Source organism: Urocitellus parryii, chromosome 10 (genome assembly GCF_045843805.1).
Source record: "Urocitellus parryii isolate mUroPar1 chromosome 10, mUroPar1.hap1, whole genome shotgun sequence".
Taxonomy (NCBI): domain Eukaryota; kingdom Metazoa; phylum Chordata; class Mammalia; order Rodentia; family Sciuridae; genus Urocitellus; species Urocitellus parryii.
Window position 1 is genome coordinate 86,730,106 of NC_135540.1, and position 20,047 is coordinate 86,750,152.

Here is a 20,047-nt window from a genome sequence, read left to right on the forward strand (position 1 = left end):
TGGATTTGATCCCCAATACTGCAAAAACAAAAAACCCAACTTCTTATAGAACAGGTTATTGGCTTATAACTAGTTATGTTCTTTGGACTGGAGAGACATTGAATGTTATTTTAACTGATCATTTTATACTGAAGAGTAAACTAAACACTTTATTGTAGTAATGGCATAGAGGAACCTTTGGAAGAATCCTCTCATGACCCTGAACCCGAGCCAGAATCTGAAACAAAGACTGAAGAGCTGAAACCACAGGTGGAAGAAAAGAACTTAGAAGAATTAGAGGAGAAGTCTACTACTCCTCCTCCTGCAGAACCAGTTTCTCTGCCACAAGAACCACCAAAGGTTAGATCAAAGAAACTCTTCAGACCTCTAACATTACACATATATATTTGGTGTCATTAATGAAGCATGACTGTTTTGTGTTAAATTATTTAATATATAGTAAATTATACATTTTTTATGTATATGAAAGAAGCTGTGGAGTTTTTTGTTATCCTGAAGAAGTTGCATTGGTTTTTTTCCCCCCTCCCAATAAAACCCCTAGTAATGAAATTTATAACTTCAGATTAGTCTTTGTCTGTATTTAATGTTTAGTTATGTACATGAAATTATTCCAGTCCATGTATAAGGCTGTCAGTTGCTCTTCCCTTCTGTATAAAATCCTCTAAGCACAGATGCACCAGGAATCGTGCAGTTTCCCAACTTAAGTTGGTCTGTAATTAAAAGAGATGCCTATTGTTTGTGGTTTAAATGGGATCAGTTTCCTTACTACACCAATTAACTGTCTTGAAAAGATAAGTAACACCAGTAGTGTAGCATGTAAAACTTCTTTTATCTCTCTGTAAAGTAGAAGGTTAAACTGTTTGGGTAGTGAGAGGAAGAGATTTCTTGTCAATTTGAGAATGTCTTTTAAAGTTTTCAACTAGTATTCTTATTCTTTCCTATCTTTCCCCCTTTCCCTTTAACACCATCACACACCCTGTTTTCCCCCAAAAGGGGAAAGAAATCTGTCCTACCAGGTTCAAAATTTTCTAGCATGTTTAGCTGTTAGTGATTTTGTTGGCCACTCGCTCATCTACTTAGAATATGTAGGAACTTGATTGTGGTTTTATTTAGTAGTTCAGACAAAACATTTATAATCCTGCATAATGAGATTTTGAAAGCTGGCACATAGACTGGCATGTGTGTGTGTGCCTTTCTTGTAGGAATCCTCCAATATAAAGCAATAGTTTAGAAATGAAAAGAAAATATATATTTGGAAGTTTCCCTATAGGAATGTTGGTGGTTTTCCATGATTAGTAGTCTAGGTTTGTTGCATTTCCTGCAGGCTTTCTCCTGGGCTTCAGTGACCAGTAAAAACCTGCCTCCTAGTGGTACTGTTTCTTCCTCTGGAATTCCACCCCATGTTAAAGCACCAGTCTCACAGGTAACCGATCTGTGAACACATTGGATTGTATCCTTGTTACATTGCCAATTGCTTACTTTTTTTTATATATATATATATATTTATATATATACTTTTTTAAACAAGTCAATCAGCAATTATGGATTAAATATACAAAAAAATTGTATTAAATGTCAGTACACCCACTTTAAATGCCAATCTCCATTCATCATCTACATAGGTGGTATTTGGGGTTTGGGTGTGTGAAATACAGATTAAGTTGGTTTTACCAATATATAATATTGTCATTTAAAAGGCTTCTTAAAATAATAAAAAGTTCCTTTTAAAAATTTTAAATTTTATTTTGTAAAAATACTTTAGTTAAGAAATTTGGAAAGGCACAAAGTATTGTGGCATTATAAAGAATTATTGTTTTTAAAAAATAGAGAACTTTTTTTTAATATACATTACCTAAACTCTCAGTCTGTAAGTGGTTCACACTGTTTAATTGAAGCCTGTACCAACTTATGACTGTAGTGTTCACCTTAACTGATTGATCATTCCAGTATTCTGCTTTTTGTCTGTTTGTCATTTTACCCATTTCAGAGCTTTCCAAAAATGCGAAAATAAAAACATTGGCTATTTATGATGTTTGTTAGATATAGTTTAGATTAGCTAACTTTTATTTTAAAATTCATTGGCATAGTTAAAAGGTGTCCAATTCTTTTTTTCCCCACATTTTGAGTAAATGTCATTCCACTAGATTTACATCTAAGATTGTTAGCTTATTTACCTTATATATGCTCTAAACAGTAAAACTTTGAGGTTTCAAAAGTAGCTAGTAATTATTAGGCAGTCTTTCTGGTATTGGTATACATTATAACATTTTAATCTGTTATGTAATAGAATACACAGTGCCATAATACCCCTACCTCTTTTTTAGTTAGAATATTCAGGAAATAAACGGTTACCATAGATCACAAACCAGACTCTATCTGAATGAAGAAAATGAGTTTGCCCAGTATAGTTTATGCTTTTCAACTCAGTTTCAGACCTGATAAGTGACTTGTGGCTTTTCTTTTAAAATCTTAATTTCCTATCAGATTTGGATTTGGAACCTTTGGATGGTTATTTCATTTCATAGATTTGGTTACATTTATTTAAAATAGTTAAAAGTTAATTAATGCTTATTGTACCTTTCATTTGTACTTGGCGTTGTGCTAAGCACTTCATATTTATTCACATTGAATCCTTACATTCATCCTGTGAGAGCAGGTACAATATTTCTCCTAGTTTAGAAATAAGAAAATCGAGGCCTAGAATAACTCACTCATGATCATACAATTAAAATAGTAGAATTGAGTCTTGATTTATGTAGTTGAACATTAGATTCTATATGTGACTCATGCACACCTACACATTTCTTTAGAAATTTGTTGAAGGATACAGTATTTGTGTTTATATCAAAGAAGAGTTCTATATTTAAGCAATGCTAAAACTGCATTATATTCTTGCCTTTTGCCCAGACAAGTAACTGTTCACATTATCTTAAATAATTTAAGTTGCAAGTATTTTTCAGAGTTATTTTTCATATTCTAGGAAACTAGGTTGTATTGGTTTTACCAATATATAATATTGTCATTTAAAAGGCTTCTTAAAATAATTTTTAAAAAGTTCCTTTTAAAATTTTTAAATTTTTTTTGCAAAAATACTTTAGGTAAGAAAATTTGGAAAGGCACAAAATAGTGTGGTATTATAAAGAATTATTGTTTTTTAAAAATAGAGAACTTTTTTTAATATACATTGGCTAAACTCTCAGTCTGTAAATGGTTCACACTGTTTAATCTTAGAATTTTAAAAAGAAATTTTTAAGTGTTTAAAATTTAAACTTTAAAAGTACTTTCTTATCTGTTTACACTCTATTTAGAATAAATTATATTTCCACTAAGTTTAATAACTTTTCAATTTTGTTTTTATTTTGAAGTAATATTCATTTCTTTATACTCTAATTGATTAAATGATGAAATTCTAATTCTAGTTTATTGGTAGGCATTAATTTAGAAGTAGGTAAGTTAATTTTTTGGTAAAATGGTTTTGTGTAGAAATGCCTAGGTCATCTAAATAGCTTATGGTTAACTAGACGACTTGTTTATCAGTTGTGTTTATAATTGCTTTTACTGACTTGATTTGATGGTTCCATTTTTATTTCATATTCTGTTTGACATTTATTTGTAGGATTTGTTACATGATCAGACTTTATTGTTACATGAAATTAATTGTAAGATCCTAGTTGTAGCATGTGGGATATTAACCATTTTATCTGTTTGGAATAAGTAGCTTCAATTATTGGTCCCCAAGAATTATAAATGTACAGTTGGCTTAGGTTTTGTTAATCAGATATTGAAAGGAACATTGTTAGCTTTTTGGTCTCATATTTTTCATGCATTGGTATCATCAAATATTTACTTGCTGAAGTAGGTCAGCTTGCTAAATCAATGTTGTGAATTATTTTTAAGATGTTGGAAATTATTTAAATTTATCTGGAGCCTTATTTTGCTACCTGCAGTTACTTTGTTTTGGTCATGTTTTGAAAAGAACTTAAATTTGTCAAGGTTAGTGCCTCAAGTTCTTTGATAACATTTGGATGGATGTGTCTATGGTTTTTCTGGAAATTTTAAATACAAGGTACATTTGCTATTTTTATTTCTAGCAATATACTAGCTTCGTTAAACTTTGAACAGAACAAATCTATTCTTTAATTTTGTTATACATTCAGACTGAAGGTATGCATCTTAGACTCCCTTAGTTGAAATTTCTAAATATAACTGCTTTATTAGGCATTACATTTTGGATCAGTTTTTTAGTAAAAATTTCCAAATACACACATCAGTGATCTCAGGGCTAAGATCCTATTGTTAGACATAGAACATTCTCCTATGTGTTTTGGGTCAGAGAACTGAAGATAAAGTTTACTTTTAAATGAACCAATAGTGGTTGAACGTCTGTGTCTAACAGCGCTGTGCTTGGTTCTTTGTGTGATATGTGAGGCAAGCACTCTACCAACTGAGCTATCTCCCCAGCCCCTCTTTGTGTGATATGAAAATGAATTAACATGTATAATATTTATAGGAATGAATACATACAAAAAAAACTGGAGAGATTTAAAATTAATTTTTAAAATAGAATTCTAGAACATGGAACAATTTCATCTTGAGGAAAATGGCACAGCTATATGGAGGAAACAATTTGGAAGAGAGAGCAGATATGTTAAAAACTGCTAGCATATCATTTAATATATCTTTTGGTTACAGTGAAATCATTGGCAATATAAATGTCATATTTGAAAGAAGTATAATTTTTTGTCTCCAAATTTATTTTCACAAATTTTATTATCCCAGTTATATTAGTGGTAAAAGAGTTTAAGCCGTTGCTTGGGTTGAGGTCCTCAGAGATGATCACTTACAAAGATGAGACTGAAATTACTAGCTTTCAACTTTGAGGATGTGTTCTGAATATCCTGCTGGGTATTTTCAGCATCCTTTGAAGATTTATATATTTTGCCTTTTCCATGGATCATAAATATTTGGGCAATGATAGAAAGCCTGGATGGATTGGGAATTCTGAAAATTTTGTTGTATTAAGGAAAATGTAATAGCAGATGTGCATGATATTTTGTTTTAAAAATAGTCACTTTATGTGTTTAACTAAGCAATTAGCAGAAACTTTTGGAGACTACCTTAAATTATTCTATCCCTACTCCCTACCAACTACAGTTAAGCAAAATTGTTTGGGACAATGCTTTTTTTTTTTTTTTTTAAATGTGTACATGTTAATCAAAAGGAAGAATAGTAAGGAGCTTAAAGGACTTCTTTGACTATTTGAGATGCTACATAGAAGTTCTTATCGTTCAATGTGCATTTAAACCTAGAAGTAGCAGTTTTGAGTGCTAGAGTAAGCTAAATTATATACTTGGAACTATTCAAGTATTGATTTTAATGGGGTGGGAGTTAGGAGATACAGTTGAGCACTGTAACATCTGAAGGCCAGCAAACTAGATATTTAGAAATAATGTGTCTTATATTCGTGTCTTTCTAAGATAAGATAACTTTTATTTTTGTTTATGCATTTACATGGAGTGGGCTCATCTTGCATTTTTGTGATTTTTATTTTTTTTTAATTTTTTTAGCAGTACCTTTATGCTGTGTCAATGTGGGTATAACTTTAATAAAGAAGATTATAAAATTTGAGAGTTATACATCCTTGAGTGGGAAACTAAAACCTACCTACAGTCCTAGATTGGTACAGAATTTATCTTTAAAGATTTTATTTTTCACATACATAGGGACACTCTGTTAAAAACATTGTAAACTTTGAAATTACCATTATCTCTGTTTGTGACTTGCTGATAGTTGCTTTAGTTGTTGTTTTTTTCCTATAGAATGTGTTTCTTTATAGTATGTTTTTTTTCCCTTATATTTTAGCCAAGAGTTGAAGCTAAACCAGAAGTTCAATCTCAGCCACCACGTGTGCGTGAACAACGACCTAGGGAACGACCTGGTTTTCCTCCCAGAGGACCAAGACCTGGTGAGTCAGCTTTTTTAATAGCCTTTAGCATTTAGCTCTTGGAAAGTTGGAAAAGATTGAATTTTTGTAAAACCATAATGGGTTTTATACACAAATCTTTGTATCAAATTGCTTAAAGATGTGAACAACCTGTTAAAATACAGCTTGGGGCAGAAAAGCCAACTTTTTTAAAAGAGAGCATTTATTTGATGACATGCCATAGAGTCATGTATTTTGGAGGTATTTTATACCACTAAACTTGAGACACTTTTATTTATTTGGTTATTGTCACTGGTTTTAAGAATTCAAAACCTAGCTGCCAATAGCCTACTCTTACTTAGCACTCTTATCTCTTCACAGATAAACACTAAGCACACCCTGATTCTTCTTATTTTGATTGTCTTAGGTATTAAGTAAGTTGCTATGATTTTTGACTTGTTTACATTGCTAGCTAATAATACATGTAGTACCTTTATTTGAATTCTATACAAATGTTTAGATTGCTTTTGGGAGGAGGCGGGAGATCGTATATTCAAATTTAGAATATTATTTTTCAAAAAAAATTTTAAATAAGTTTTTTTTGTGACTAAATCAGAAGTCTCAGAAGCTGAGGATTTATCCTGGCTTTGCTACTGGTTTTGTTTATGGTATTGAATGAGAGCTTAAATTCTGAGCTTTCTTTAATGCTAATTAGTTATTTACAAACATTTTTGTGTGAGTAATACATTACTGTCTTATACAACTCATTGTGCTGCTTGTATATTGGGACAATCAAATAAGATTTATAGATGAGAATAATACATAAAAAAGACTATGTAAATGAGATATTGGTACTATTAAAATTTACTGATTTGACTGCAATGTCATAGAAAGATTTAATTTTTGAATTAAAAGATTAAACAAATATTTAATAGAACTATACCTATCTCAAGTAGGCTTGGTATTTGGGTGATGGCAATAGTTTGGTTAAGGAAGAATACCTGTACTTCTAATATTATTTGACTTTTTTGAAATCAGACCAGTAGTCTACCTGAAGGGACTTTAGCAGTCCTAGTCAGTATTCTCATTTTACAATATAGTATCATGTTATTTTCTGACTAACCTACTAATAATAGACACTGCCACCTCTTGAAGAAGCTCATCTGGTTTTATTAGAATCAAACAAGAATACCAGTATTAAGTGATTTCTTTTACACTTATTGCTTTGAACTGTTTTTTATATAAATTTTTAAAATCTATTCTTATTCCCAGGCAGAGGAGATATGGAGCAGAATGACTCTGACAACCGTAGAATAATTCGCTATCCAGACAGTCATCAACTTTTTGTTGGTAACTTGCCACATGATATTGATGAAAATGAACTAAAAGAGTTCTTTATGAGTAAGTGGTTTATTTTGCTTTTAAGTAAAGTTCTAAGTTAAAATATAAGAATAAAATTAAGCAGGGAGACCTTTTTTATAATCAGTTTTTTAAAAATGGTTTTCTCTATATTTCTGTATTCCACTACCAGTCTCACCTTAATTGATCTGAAGGAAATAAATTTACTATAGCTAATGTTTCCCAGTGACTGATTAGTGTTGATTAGGAGAAGAAAAGCCTGACTAATTGAGTCTTAAATTTGCCAACTACAAGTCAGAATTACGAGAAAACACATTGTCTTTCTAAAGCTTTATCAGTAACTTTTTAAATGAAAAGGCTAGTAATGATGAAAGAGACCAGGTCAACTGTTTGGTATCTAAGGTGATGGCTTAACATAAGTGAATGTTACCTTAGTTGTCACTGGGTATAGCAGCTTGCAACTTTTATTTTCAAACAGATCAACCTCAACAATTGCAGCCAGCAGAGTATTCTGTTAAAATATTTAACCCTTGGTGTAATGTATATTTTCACAGGTTTTGGAAACGTTGTGGAACTTCGCATCAATACCAAGGGTGTTGGGGGAAAGCTTCCAAATTTTGGTTTTGTGGTTTTTGATGACTCTGAACCAGTTCAGAGAATCTTAATTGCAAAAGTAAGTGATTTAAAGGGTATAAGTCAAGATTTTCTTATTTCTGTTGCAGAAACTATTAACTTGGCACATTTAAAACAATAGAAATCTTTTTTAATGGTAAAGCTAAAAATAGTTTATTGTGAAATGGTATTTATGCAAAGAATAAAGATTTGTCAATAGTATTAAATCTGAGGTGTGGATATTTTAAATTTTATTTGCTCTGCTGAAGAAGTTTGGAAATACTGCATATGTTCATGAAAGTTTTTTTTTATTTCTTAATATGTTCTAATTTATTTATGCAGAGTAATAACTATACTAACCTCCCATGTCAATATTTTTCTCCTCTTTTAAAGCCGATTATGTTTCGAGGGGAGGTCCGTTTAAATGTGGAAGAGAAGAAAACGAGAGCTGCAAGAGAGCGAGAAACCAGAGGTGGTGGTGACGATCGCAGAGATATTAGGCGCAACGATCGAGGTCCTGGTGGTCCACGTGGAATTGTGGGTGGTGGAATGATGCGGGACCGCGATGGAAGAGGACCTCCTCCAAGAGGCGGCATGGCACAGAAACTTGGCTCTGGGAGAGGAACCGGGCAAATGGAAGGCCGTTTCACAGGACAGCGTCGCTGAAGCTCCACTGTTGGCAAAGTCTTGGCAGTGGTACATTATTCATCGTGTTTGCATTCTTGTTAATTTTTTTGGCTTTGGAATGTGACACAGCCTTTTTGATTATTTCTTTGATGTGAAAAGCATCTTTGGTTCAGTTAAATTGAGGTGGACATTATTTCCCCAATTTCACAACAGGATTTACATTGTTAATTTATAAATCTAGACTTGGAGAATTAAGGACTGAGAAATGACCATATCTTAAAACTATCTACAACAAAATGAACTTAAAAGGACATGCCCACTGAATTCAGGTCCTTTGAGTCAAAAAAAAAAAAAAAAAATCTTCTGCTGCACATTTTGTTTAAGTGTTACTGTTTCTGCCTATTAATGTTGGAAACACAAATAGTGCAATTTGTGCAATTGGAGAATCTTGCCTTTTTTCTTGGCTCCCCCCAAAAATACAAACCAACAGAAACTTATTATGCACTCATCAAAATGCACTATTGGGTACTCTGAACTCATTAATATTGACATCTGCAACAGGAGGCAACAGGGAAAAAAAAAATCTTTCATCTTTTTTCCAGTAGAGAATAGTTTGTGAATGAGGGCATTTTATCTGCTTGCTGTGACCAGCGTGTGTACTCTTAAACCTTAACAAGACTACAGAAATATTCCAGAAGGAAATCATTTAGTTGTGAACTAATAACAAATCAGAACTTCAAATGTTATGGTCTTGAATATTAGACCAGATTTAGTAGCTCCATAAGAGTTTTCTACCTGCCCCTCTTCAGTACAGGGATGGCTGGCTGCTCAACACAACACTCCTCCTCCCTTTTCCTTTCTTTAAGCTGTGTACAGTGGAAATTGTCTTTCCTGTATTTTTGTTCTCTGGTAATGTAATAAGCATGATGGTGCCTTCTATTAATACATCATTCCAGTCTTGCTGGTAATTTTGTACAGTATAGTTTATGAATTGCTGTGCTGCAAAGCCAAACAGCTGCAAAATGTTGAAAAATCATTGAAGTGTATAAAAATTGCAGTATCTTTAAAATCAGTAAAATGGACGCTTATTATTTATCTTGTTTTTCAGTTAACAACTTTTGTGTTCTTTGTGGGAGGGAGTCTTGTGTGTTTGGAATGGAGAGGGAAGAAAGAAGTCAGTTATTTGAGTGTCTCTAGTTGACTTTTAGCTTAAGTGTGAACGTTGAAACATCATTTCAACTCTTGGGAAAGTCAGTCAACTTGATGTACATTTTTAGTGACATTTTAAAAGCAGTCAGATTCCATATGTGGCAATTAAACCTAAAGTGAGGATACTGCAATTTTAAGAGGAAAGAACAGCAGCTCTTAAGTGTTTGCATTTTCTATTTGGGGGGCAGGGAACTGTCATTCATTTTGCACAATTCTTGAACTGATGTCAGCCCCCTAGTGGCTCCTGAATTTAAGTCTGGGATGACATCTTTTTATTTTTACATGAATCTCTAAACAATTCTGTAGGCAAAATTTGTAGCTGCTGGATTATTGTCTGTCTGTATAGCAAGTTCCAGTATACCACAAGTATGGCCAAGGTTATCTAATTTTTATGCTTGGAGCAATCAGTACATACCAGTTTCTGATGTTTCAGGCAAAAAGTGGGGTAAATAAGTGTGTAACCACTTAAAGCTGCTTGTTGGCATGGAAGACTTCTCCATTCTAAGTAAAAACAAAATCTGCACTTGACATAGTAGCAAATTGGTTCTGAATTATGCAACTGTTTGCTATTTAGTAAACTAGCAAATGATGCATGTATTTTGTTTTTTATGAACTGGGCAATATGAATACAATTAAATCTTGTCCCCCCCCTCCCCCCAATGAGGTCTTCCATGTTTGAGGAAAAGTCTTGCACTATTGCATATATTTGGGACATAGATTTTCATTTTTGTGGGCTTAAGGATTTTTGTTTGTTTGTTTTGTTTGTTTGAAACAGTTTTACACTTTCTAATGTATAGTACTTGAAGTTCTTACCAGAAAATTACTTTGAAGTTTTGAAGCCTTTATCCAAACTACTTTTAAATAAGTGGTTCTATTGTCAGTGTTTTCCCCCCCCAAGCATGTTTTTCCTCTTCTTTCTCCTTCCCATCATATATATATGTATGTATATGTATATATATGTATATACACTCACACACACACACACATATATATATATATATATACACATATATATAGACATATATATATATATATATTTCCAATCCAGGATATTGCCCTGTAACCCATAAAAACTGTTCTGGCACCAAAAGAAATGACAAATGTTAAGTGTAATAGAAAAGTAGAGCAAAGAGCCATTCAGCTTCAGTTTTTACATACTAGAAATGAAACATTAAAACATCATATGGAGAAGTTTACATGGTGATTGTTCACCTGCAGTACTGTGGACTTTTAACATTTTTGTCCCATTTTCGGTGAAGCAGTAAAAATATTCATCTATCATTACTGTTATTTTCTGATTTTATTTTATTTTTTGATGGTAATATTCTATCCTTATGACACTATTGCAACCAAATTGACTTTACCATCTTGGCTTTAGTAGGTATAGAAGACAATGGATTACCATCTTTATTGCTGTAATGTGTTAAGCATTATATGCTAGTAGAACCTAGTTTAATTGTTTCGGGTGGAAAGTATTCTTTTTGAGTTTCCATTTTGAATGTGTTTGGACTAAACCAACAATAAACTACTGATGTCTGCAGCACTTATCTATGTCCCGAATTTAATCTGTAGTTTTATGTTCCCAACTATCTTCTCCCACTTGCATTTCATACAACCTAAGTAAAAATAAGGAATTATTCTGAAAATCAACTGCTTATTATTTGTGATATTTGATGTATAAATAGGCAAAACATTTAAGTAACACTTGAACGTTGTTAGATCTATGCCAATAGAGTTAGACAGCTGGTATACAAGTTAAACAATATAATAGTAGAAAGTAAGGAAGAAGAGAAATAATCTAAAGCATATCACTAAATAGTTATTTGACCAAAAAAAAAGAAAGAAAGAAAGAAAAAAATTCTTTGGGTTTTCTAAAGGATTGCTACCTAATATCTCAGAAGGAAAAGTGAGAAAGAAGGGATGAGAGGAGGATCCAGGCTATTATAATGGATGTGTGGCCTAAGATCAGGAATGAGAACAAGCTATATAAGAATGTTAGAAATGCTCATTTAGGCATATTTAGTCATGCCTCAAATGAAAAATAAGGTTCTAAAGCATATGTAATTTCAAAAGTTTAAACTTTTCCTGCTAGTATTCATAACACTGCTTAAGATTCCTAAATTAATCTTTACTAGGTGGTTCTGGAGAAAAATCAGAATTACTTAAGTAATCTTTAGGAGGCAGTAAGACTTAAGTATTTTGTAATACAAATGTAAATTAATCTAACTTTATGGAAAAACATTTTTTAGAGGAGACAAAGGTATCCCCACACTTTTGAAAATAGATCCAAATTTGAAGAAGCAAGTTATTAGATTCAGGAAATTATTTATTTTTTTCATTTTTTAGGTTTTTGAAACAGTCTTGCCATCTTGCCTAGGCTGGTCTTGAATTTTTGAGTTCAGGTACTCTTCCCATATTAGGACTACATGTGTGTATTATCAAGCCTGACTTGCATATTATTTTGTGGTGCTGGGGATTGGACCCAGGACCCTGCTCATGCTAGGCCTGAGCCTCTTTTCCCAACAGATCCAGAAGATTTGTAGGAGCAAAATATTTGAAAGCATTAGCCATTCAATATGCTTCATTTCATTTATGTTATATGATATAGTCTTTTTAAAGGTACAGTCTGTGTATCAGTGAATGAAAAATTAGTGAATTGAGTTCACATATTTTCTTTAAATTGGGTTAACTTAATCAACTTATATTTTAACTGCAGGTCTGTAAAGACCCTATATTTTGTGTGTGTGTGTGTGTGTGTGTGTGTGTGTTCATAAGACTTTGTGGTAGGTTTCAGTAGTTTCACGAAGAAAGTAGTAACATTAAAAAGTAATTGTTTGCTGAGCACTGTGGCTCATGCCTGTAGTCCCAGCAGCTGGGGAGGCCGAGGCAGGAGGAACTTGAGTTCAAAGCCAGCTTCAGCAAAAGTGAGGCACTTAGCAAATCAGTGATACCCTGTCTCAAATAAAATACAAAATAGGGCTGCAGATATGTGGTTCAGTGGTCGAGTGCCCCTGAGTTCAATCTTTGACACCCCCCCCCAAAAAAAAGTAATTGTTCAAAATGATTGTAAATTTTGAGTTGGGGCTGGGGTTGTAGCTTAGCGGTAGAGCACTTGCGAAGCACATGCAAGGCCCTGAGTTCGATCCTCAGCACCACATACAAATAAATAAATAAATAAATAAAGGTATTGTGCCCAACTATAACTAAAACAAAAATATTAAAATTTTTTTGAGTCAACTCCTAAATGAAATTACTGGCTATTTTTGAAAGAAGGGGCTAAAATCTTCAAATCCATTTATGTAGCACATGTATAAATTATAATGTGTAATGTATTTCAGAACTGCAGTAAGTAAAGTCCATTTTGCATTACCACATACTTGGGAAAAATATTGTAAATACAGAATCAGAATTGGACATTCATAGAAAGATTACTAGCCTATGAATTGTCTCATTAACTGATTGCTTTTTTCTTCGTTTCTAGAATTTTGATAAAGCTGTTGTCTTCCTTGAATATGTGATTTTTAGCTATTTTCTTTTTTTACACCATAACCTCATTCCTTCTTCCCATAGTCTCTTTCCCCTTTTCTTGATGGTTTTGTTAGGCCAGGTACTACCTTGGCTTTAATATATAAATCATTCAATGAATTATTCCTTGTTGTATATTATAGTCAAGAGCAGTGTTTTTGTTGTTGTTTGCAGTGCTGGGGATTGAACCCAGGACCATGTTCATGCTAGGCAGGCACTCTACTGTTGAACTATACCCTCAGGCCAAGAGCAGGGTTTTGAAGACACAGCCAATGGCATCTCTATCATTTCAGTGGTGCCTATTTTTCCTGTGCCTGTTTCCTCCTTTGTAAAATGAGGGTGATTATAAGATTCAGTGAAAATAAAGTATCTAAAACAACGTTAATAGGCCCCTATTAAGTGTTAGTTAATGTTGTTGACTCAAATGTATTTCTGCTTTCTACCCTGTTACAAACGTGTCTTTAAATATCTGTTTGATTGCATCATCTTGGAAGGCACTAGGTAATTTAAAATTAGGAACTCCAAAAAATGTTATTTTTTCTAAGAAAATTAGCTATGTCTATCTGCCTCTTTAATAATGAACATCTCTGTTTTTCTGATCTATTTTAATCAGCCTAGAAATGTTTGAAGTCTCATGTGTTCCATTCAGTGTTTTCTTCGTTGTGTGTATTACACTTTGCAAGGAGACTTGCTAATGTTACTCTGATTAACTTATAGTGGCTCATTCAATTCATTCAAAATTCTGGGTACTGTTCTAAGTATTATTAATAAATGGTAAGTTATGCAAGGTTCTGTGCTCCTAAACAGATAAAAAGGATGGAAGCCTTGTGGTAAGCCTTATGGTAACAATGGATGGCTGCATATTTAAGAAGATAGCCAGGGGACAGACAATAGAGGGTCTTGTTGGCTTCAAGGCGTTTGGTCATTATTCCAGGAGCAATGGAAAGTTGTTCAAAGTTTTTGCCATCATGTAGGTGAGAAGAAGAGGTAACAAGTGACAAAATTTATTTTGAAATAACTTCAGCTACAGAGTAAAGAAATTGAAGGAGTTCATTAATGAACTGGAGTAAACCAGGTGGAAGAATGTCACAATATTTTAGTCAAGAGCTGTGACAGCCTAGAGTGGTGGTGTTAAAAATCCAAAGAACTTGACAGCTTTGAAAGATTTGAAGGTAAAATGGCTAGGTCTTGGTGAGGGAATAGGTGGTGTTAAAGAAGAATCTGAAGTTTTTCCCTTGCAGGTCGAAGAAGTAAAATGATATGTGATAGAAACACAAGGGGAGACAAAGACATTTGAGAAGGATGGACAGAAGGACGGACACAAACACATACATGCATACAATATGCATGTTACAGGAAGTACATCAAAGGAATGCAGCACACAGATGGTCCTATAAATATTTTGGCATATGTTGTTTTCTTTTAGATTTTTAAAAAAATTTTTATTAGTGCATTACAGTTATACATAATATTGGGGTTCATTTCAGCATGATCATACATGCTACTCCATTGTTATTTCTTTTTCATGTTACTCATTGCTCTCATGAAGACAAACCATGAACAGTGTTTACCAAGAGTTTGTTGAACAGCCATGTATGTCATGTTGTATTGAATACATGAATCAATGGACAAGGCCCCTTGGTCTCACTGAACTGATTTACTTGATAATGGAGAAGTAGTTGTAAATGCTATGCCTCATATTAAAAGAAAGAAATGTAGGGGCTGGGGGTTGTAGCTCAGTCATAGAGTGCTCACCTAGCATGCTTGAGGCACTGAGTTTGATCCTCAGCACCACATAAATGTAAAATAAAGATATTCTGTCCACTTAGAATTAAAAAAAAATTAAAAACGTAAAATTTAAAAATATATATATATAAAGTGACCACTTTAGGAAGGTATTCTGAGTCACCCATTTTAGAGTTAAATCTAATGCATGACTTTTCCAACCAGAGACCAACTTTTTAAAAAAGTGCCTATTAAAAAAAACTTGGAGGGAAATTAGAAGAGGCTTGATAGAGTGAACTCAAGAAGTGGCAAAAGTGGTAAAAGGTGAGTTAGAAGAGAAAGGAACTAGATCATGTAAAACTGTAAGAGAGGGGTATATTTGGATTTTTTTTTTTTCTAATTGCCATAGGAAGCCACCAAAGAGAATTGAGCATGGGAGTGATGAAATGGTGTATGGTGAACAGGTTGTAAGAGTACAAAAATGAAAGAATGAATGAGCTATTGTAGTCTAGGACTGTTAAATCTTGAGGAACAGAAAAAGTAGTATCTGTATTTTTTAAAAAAATACTTCATAGTTGTCAGTGGGCCTTTATTTTATTTATTTATATGTGGTACTGAGAATTGAACTCTGTGCCTCACACATGCTAGGCAAGTGCTTTATCACTGAGCCACAACCCCAGCCTACAGCATCTGTATTTTAAGGCTAACTACTAAAGAGTGAAACAATTTAAAGTAATGGATTAGCCAGGTGTTGATCAGCTTTGAAGAATGTAAAATCCTCCTCAAGATGGTTTAATTTTTTTAAAAATGTGTTTTAAACACCAGAAATTTAAATTTTGCATGTAATGTATTTTATCCTGGTTTTGTTTTAGAAAATGTGTGTAAAATCATAGCCTCTAGCACTAGCAGGCCTAAAATTGTGGGTCCTTTAATCAGAAACTACATTTTTTTAAGAAAAGCATTAAGTAATGAGGTAGTCATACTATGAGTCGAGCTGATAAAAAATATTTTTAAGGGCCTGTCATTGTACATATAATCTCATAACCCTATTAAGTTGTTTTTTAAGAAGTGAGCTAAACCTTGGAGAGGTTCAGAACAAAATTTGCCTAAAATAGTGATGAGGATGAGGATTGTAGCTTTTGAGAAAACAAAATATGAAAGACATTTCATTGAAAGGTGACAGTGGTGTTTCAAAACAGGCACAAATTACATGTAAATAGAGAAGACTTTATATAGCAGTCAATGAATATTAGCATCTAATATGTGCCAGAAACTGCCTTCCTTGGGTGTTGGTTGGCAATACAGCAGGTACAATGTTCCCTTAGGAAACCTGTTTTTTTAGGGAGAGAGGTAACACATTTTTAATTTCAGTCCTGATTAGTCCTGGGCAGAATATAACTCATCTAATTCTAACAGTAATCCTATGAGGAAAAGGTTAACTCAGATACAACAGTTGGGTTAGCAACTTACACCAGACTACATGGCTACTGCATGGTACTACTTGAGGCTATGAGAGTGACTCAGGTTGGGCCTGTTCTACCCAGGATGGTAATAAAAAAAAAGGTATATTTGCAACCTGAAGAGAAGGCAACTTTGATGAAATTTGGAGAAAACATTCCAAGTGTAAGAACAAATAGTAGAGGCCCTGTGTTTGGAAGGAGGTTGATGTATTCCAGGACAATAAGGCCATTCTAGCCCTATGATTAATGGAAACATCAAGAGGAGGTAGACCTAAACCAAGGGTGGCCTTGTTTGGATTTAACTCATGATGGGATCATAGAGTTCTGAACAGGGAATTGATGTTGATCTGAATTAGGAAGAGATGAAGATGACAGTGACTTGAATAAGTAGGAATGAGGACAGTGAAAAGCTGTCGGCTAATATAATAGAATTTGGAGATACAACCTACAAGGGTTGCTTATGGATTGGAAGTTGAATATATGGAGAGGGAAGACTTGAAGACTCCTGGGATAATGATGGAACTTGGATGGAAGGTGGTATTTGGTATGCCGAGATGGGGAAGAAGCAGAAGGGGATTGTGAAAGAAAATCAGCAGTTTTGTTCTAGTCATGTTAAGTTTCATATGTCAGTTGCATATCCAAGAAGTGGTGTTATATGATTAAATGTGTAATTCTGGAGTTCTTAGGAGAGCTCTGTGCTGTCAATGGCAGCCTTGATTATAGACTTTTGCAGCTTTTGAATTAGATAAGATCACCTAGGAGAGTATACAGAAGGTAAGGGGCTGAAAACAGTTCTCAAATACTCCCAGAAGTGCAAGATTATGATATAGGAGAAATGTGCAAAGGATACAGGGAGACAAAATATGGCAAGTATTGGAAAGCTTAAATTTCACTTGAGTTTGTAAGAAGGAAAGAAGGAGTTGTGCTAAATGCTGCTTAGAGGTCAATGTAGCAAATGAATTATAGTGAGCTGCTATTACAAATAAATCCTAAATTGTCAAAGGGTTCAGATAGCATACTTTTTCTCTTCTCATATATAAAGTATTAGGAGAATGGTGGTGAAGAGGCCAATGTGCCCGGCTGTATCTCACTTAGTCATTTAAGAACACAAGTAAATGAAGGCTCCAATACAGGGTGGCTTCAAGATCACATTGGAGTTATCTCCATTAAAGCCAGCTAACAGGGAAAAAGAACACAGAGGGTTTTAATTGGGAGATTATTATGAACCAGAACTGGGAATGGTAAACATCTCATATTCCAGTGACGAATTCAGTCACATAGCTATTAGCTTCCTTGGAGGCAAGAAATGAAACAAATGAATGCAGATCTTTTCTGTAGTTTTACTACAGAATGGCTTAGAGGCCAGAGGAAACTTAAAAGTTAAGGGAGGATTATAAGAGGTATATTACCAATACAAACAATGCATAATATTATAATTTTGAGAAATTGATTCCCATTTTCACATATTATAGATATGTTGGTGACTGACAGATCGAGATATTTATATTGAAATTTGTAACAATAAGTGATATACTTTGTTTTCAACTCTAGTTGTTTTCTTAATCACTTTTTAAAAAATAGTTTTTAGTTGTCAATAGACCTTTATTTTATTTATTTATATGTGATGCTGAGAATTTAACCTAGTGTCTCACACATGCTAGGCTGAGCCACAACCCCAGCCCATTGAGGTAACTAAATTACTAGGTTAGGAACAGTTTTAACTCTTCTATGGCATGTGTCTTTCTATCAGAGAACCTTAAAACTTCAATCTTAGTCTTCTTTCTTTCATGCTGAGGACTGAACCCAGAAACTTGGGCGTGCTAAATATATGCCCTACTCAGCTACACCCGTAGCCCCCATTTTCTTAATAGAGTGGCAGAATATATCATAGTTGCATCCTTTATAATGTATTGATTATGAAGAACCTTACTTATAGTCTGAAGATGTTATGACCCTTTATCTCACTTGATGACTCAAGGTGATACCCAAAGCTCATAATAAATCAGGATAGAAACTAATCACAAAATCTTTTTTGCTTTTTTTGGTAAGGTGGGAATAGTGAGGCAAAAAAAAAAAAAAATGACCCAAGCACATTGTTTTTGAATGCAAAGATTTGTAGGGAATGATTATTGTGAAATTATATGATAGAAATAACTGCTAATAGGAAGAAAGTGACTCTGCTGTAAGTTAGAATATATAAAAAGGTATTTCTAGGGATGGTATATATTTCTTAGATCCCTTAATTTTTTTAGTGAGTTACAATTTACATAATGTTCACCTTTTATAAGTGTATATATAATTCAGTGATTTTAGTATATTTCACAAAGTTGTATAACCATCACCATGAATGCTTAGAAAGTTTTCATCACCCAAATTCATCACCCACATCCATTAGTAGTCATTCCCCATTCCCATCTAATCCCACCCAATGGTAACTACTAATCTGCTACTGTGGATTTGCCTATGGTGGACACTTTATTATATAAATGGAATTATATAATAAGTGGCATTTGGGGTGTAGCTTCTTTCATTTAGCATATCATATGTGTTGTAGCACATATCAATGTTTCTTTTACTAGTTGAATAGTATTCCATTGAATGACTATATCAAGATTCGGGTTGAGGATTGAATTTTAGGCTTTGTACATGCTAAACATGTGTTAATGTAAATGAGCTGAGCTCATATACCCACAGCCCTATCAGATTTTATTTATTCCTCTGCTAATCTGAGTCATTTTTACTTTGGGGTTGTAATGAATAATATAACTATGAATATTTGTGTACAATTTTTAAAATTATATATTTTCATTTCTCTTAGGTATATACCCAGAAGTGGAATTGCTAGATTTTACGTCCAGTGTTCTATTTTCACCTTGTTTTCATGGCAATCTCTGAAGCACTTTTCTCAATGTCCATCTCATACTCCAGAAGTTCTATTTGGATTTTTAGAACATTTTTACTTCCTTTGGTGATTAAACTGCCCCTCCTAACCTCTTCTGCTAGAGTGATAGTTGGGTAGTTTATGTTAATGTCTTTTCATACTTTAACCTAGGTTCCTGCTCAACTTATTGTTACCCAAAGAAAGGGCCAAACATTTCATCCTTTATTTTGTTGTTGTTGGTGGTTTTTTTTTTTTTTTGGTTCCAGGATCAAACCCAGAGCCTGTGCATGTTAGCCAAATACTTTGCCAGAGTTCTATCCCCAGTCCCAACCCTTTAGAACTGATCCTCATCTTGTACCATTTACAAGACTGAATTCATAAACTGCTTTCTCTGTAATAAATTCCTATTTTGCTCCTTTATTAAACATAATCTTCATGCCTATGATGACCTTCAGTCTCTCACTGCCTTTCTATTTTCAGTTTGTTAGCTAATTGCTGTTATAATTTAATCTTCTTATCTAGCTGGAACCCATGGCAAGGTATTTCAATGGTACATTCTCCAGCATCCTTGATTCCTCAATTCCTTTTTAAAATCTCTTGCCCTACCAGTTTTCTAATAGAGGTAGCTTATATACCATCTGTTTTCTCTATTCTTGTCCCTCCAAGTTGCTAAGTCCTATGAAACAGTGTAAGCTGGTGTCACTATAAATTCATGGTATACAAGCT

At 33.5% G+C, this 20,047-nt stretch overlaps 1 protein-coding gene across 6 annotated transcripts in view; it reads left to right on the top strand.

The window, feature by feature from the left end:
• G3bp2 (G3BP stress granule assembly factor 2) overlaps positions 1–19,691 on the top strand; it is a 90,348-nt gene extending 70,657 nt beyond the window's left edge. For 3 of the 6 annotated variants that reach the window (XM_026408460.2, XM_026408457.2, XM_026408459.2), the window contains exons 7-12: positions 159–339; positions 1,325–1,423; positions 5,863–5,965; positions 7,196–7,324; positions 7,837–7,955; positions 8,288–11,273. In XM_026408460.2, coding sequence (XP_026264245.2) covers positions 159–339; positions 1,325–1,423; positions 5,863–5,965; positions 7,196–7,324; positions 7,837–7,955; positions 8,288–8,560 — 904 coding nt within the window. In that variant the 3' untranslated portion in view covers positions 8,561–11,273. Of the gene's footprint in view, positions 1–158; positions 340–1,324; positions 1,424–5,862; positions 5,966–7,195; positions 7,325–7,836; positions 7,956–8,287; positions 11,274–19,258 lie in introns of those variants that run through there. The other 3 variants (XM_026408458.2, XM_026408461.2, XM_077803156.1) reach the window with 3 other exon arrangements.
• The last annotated feature ends 356 nt before the right edge of the window (positions 19,692–20,047 follow it).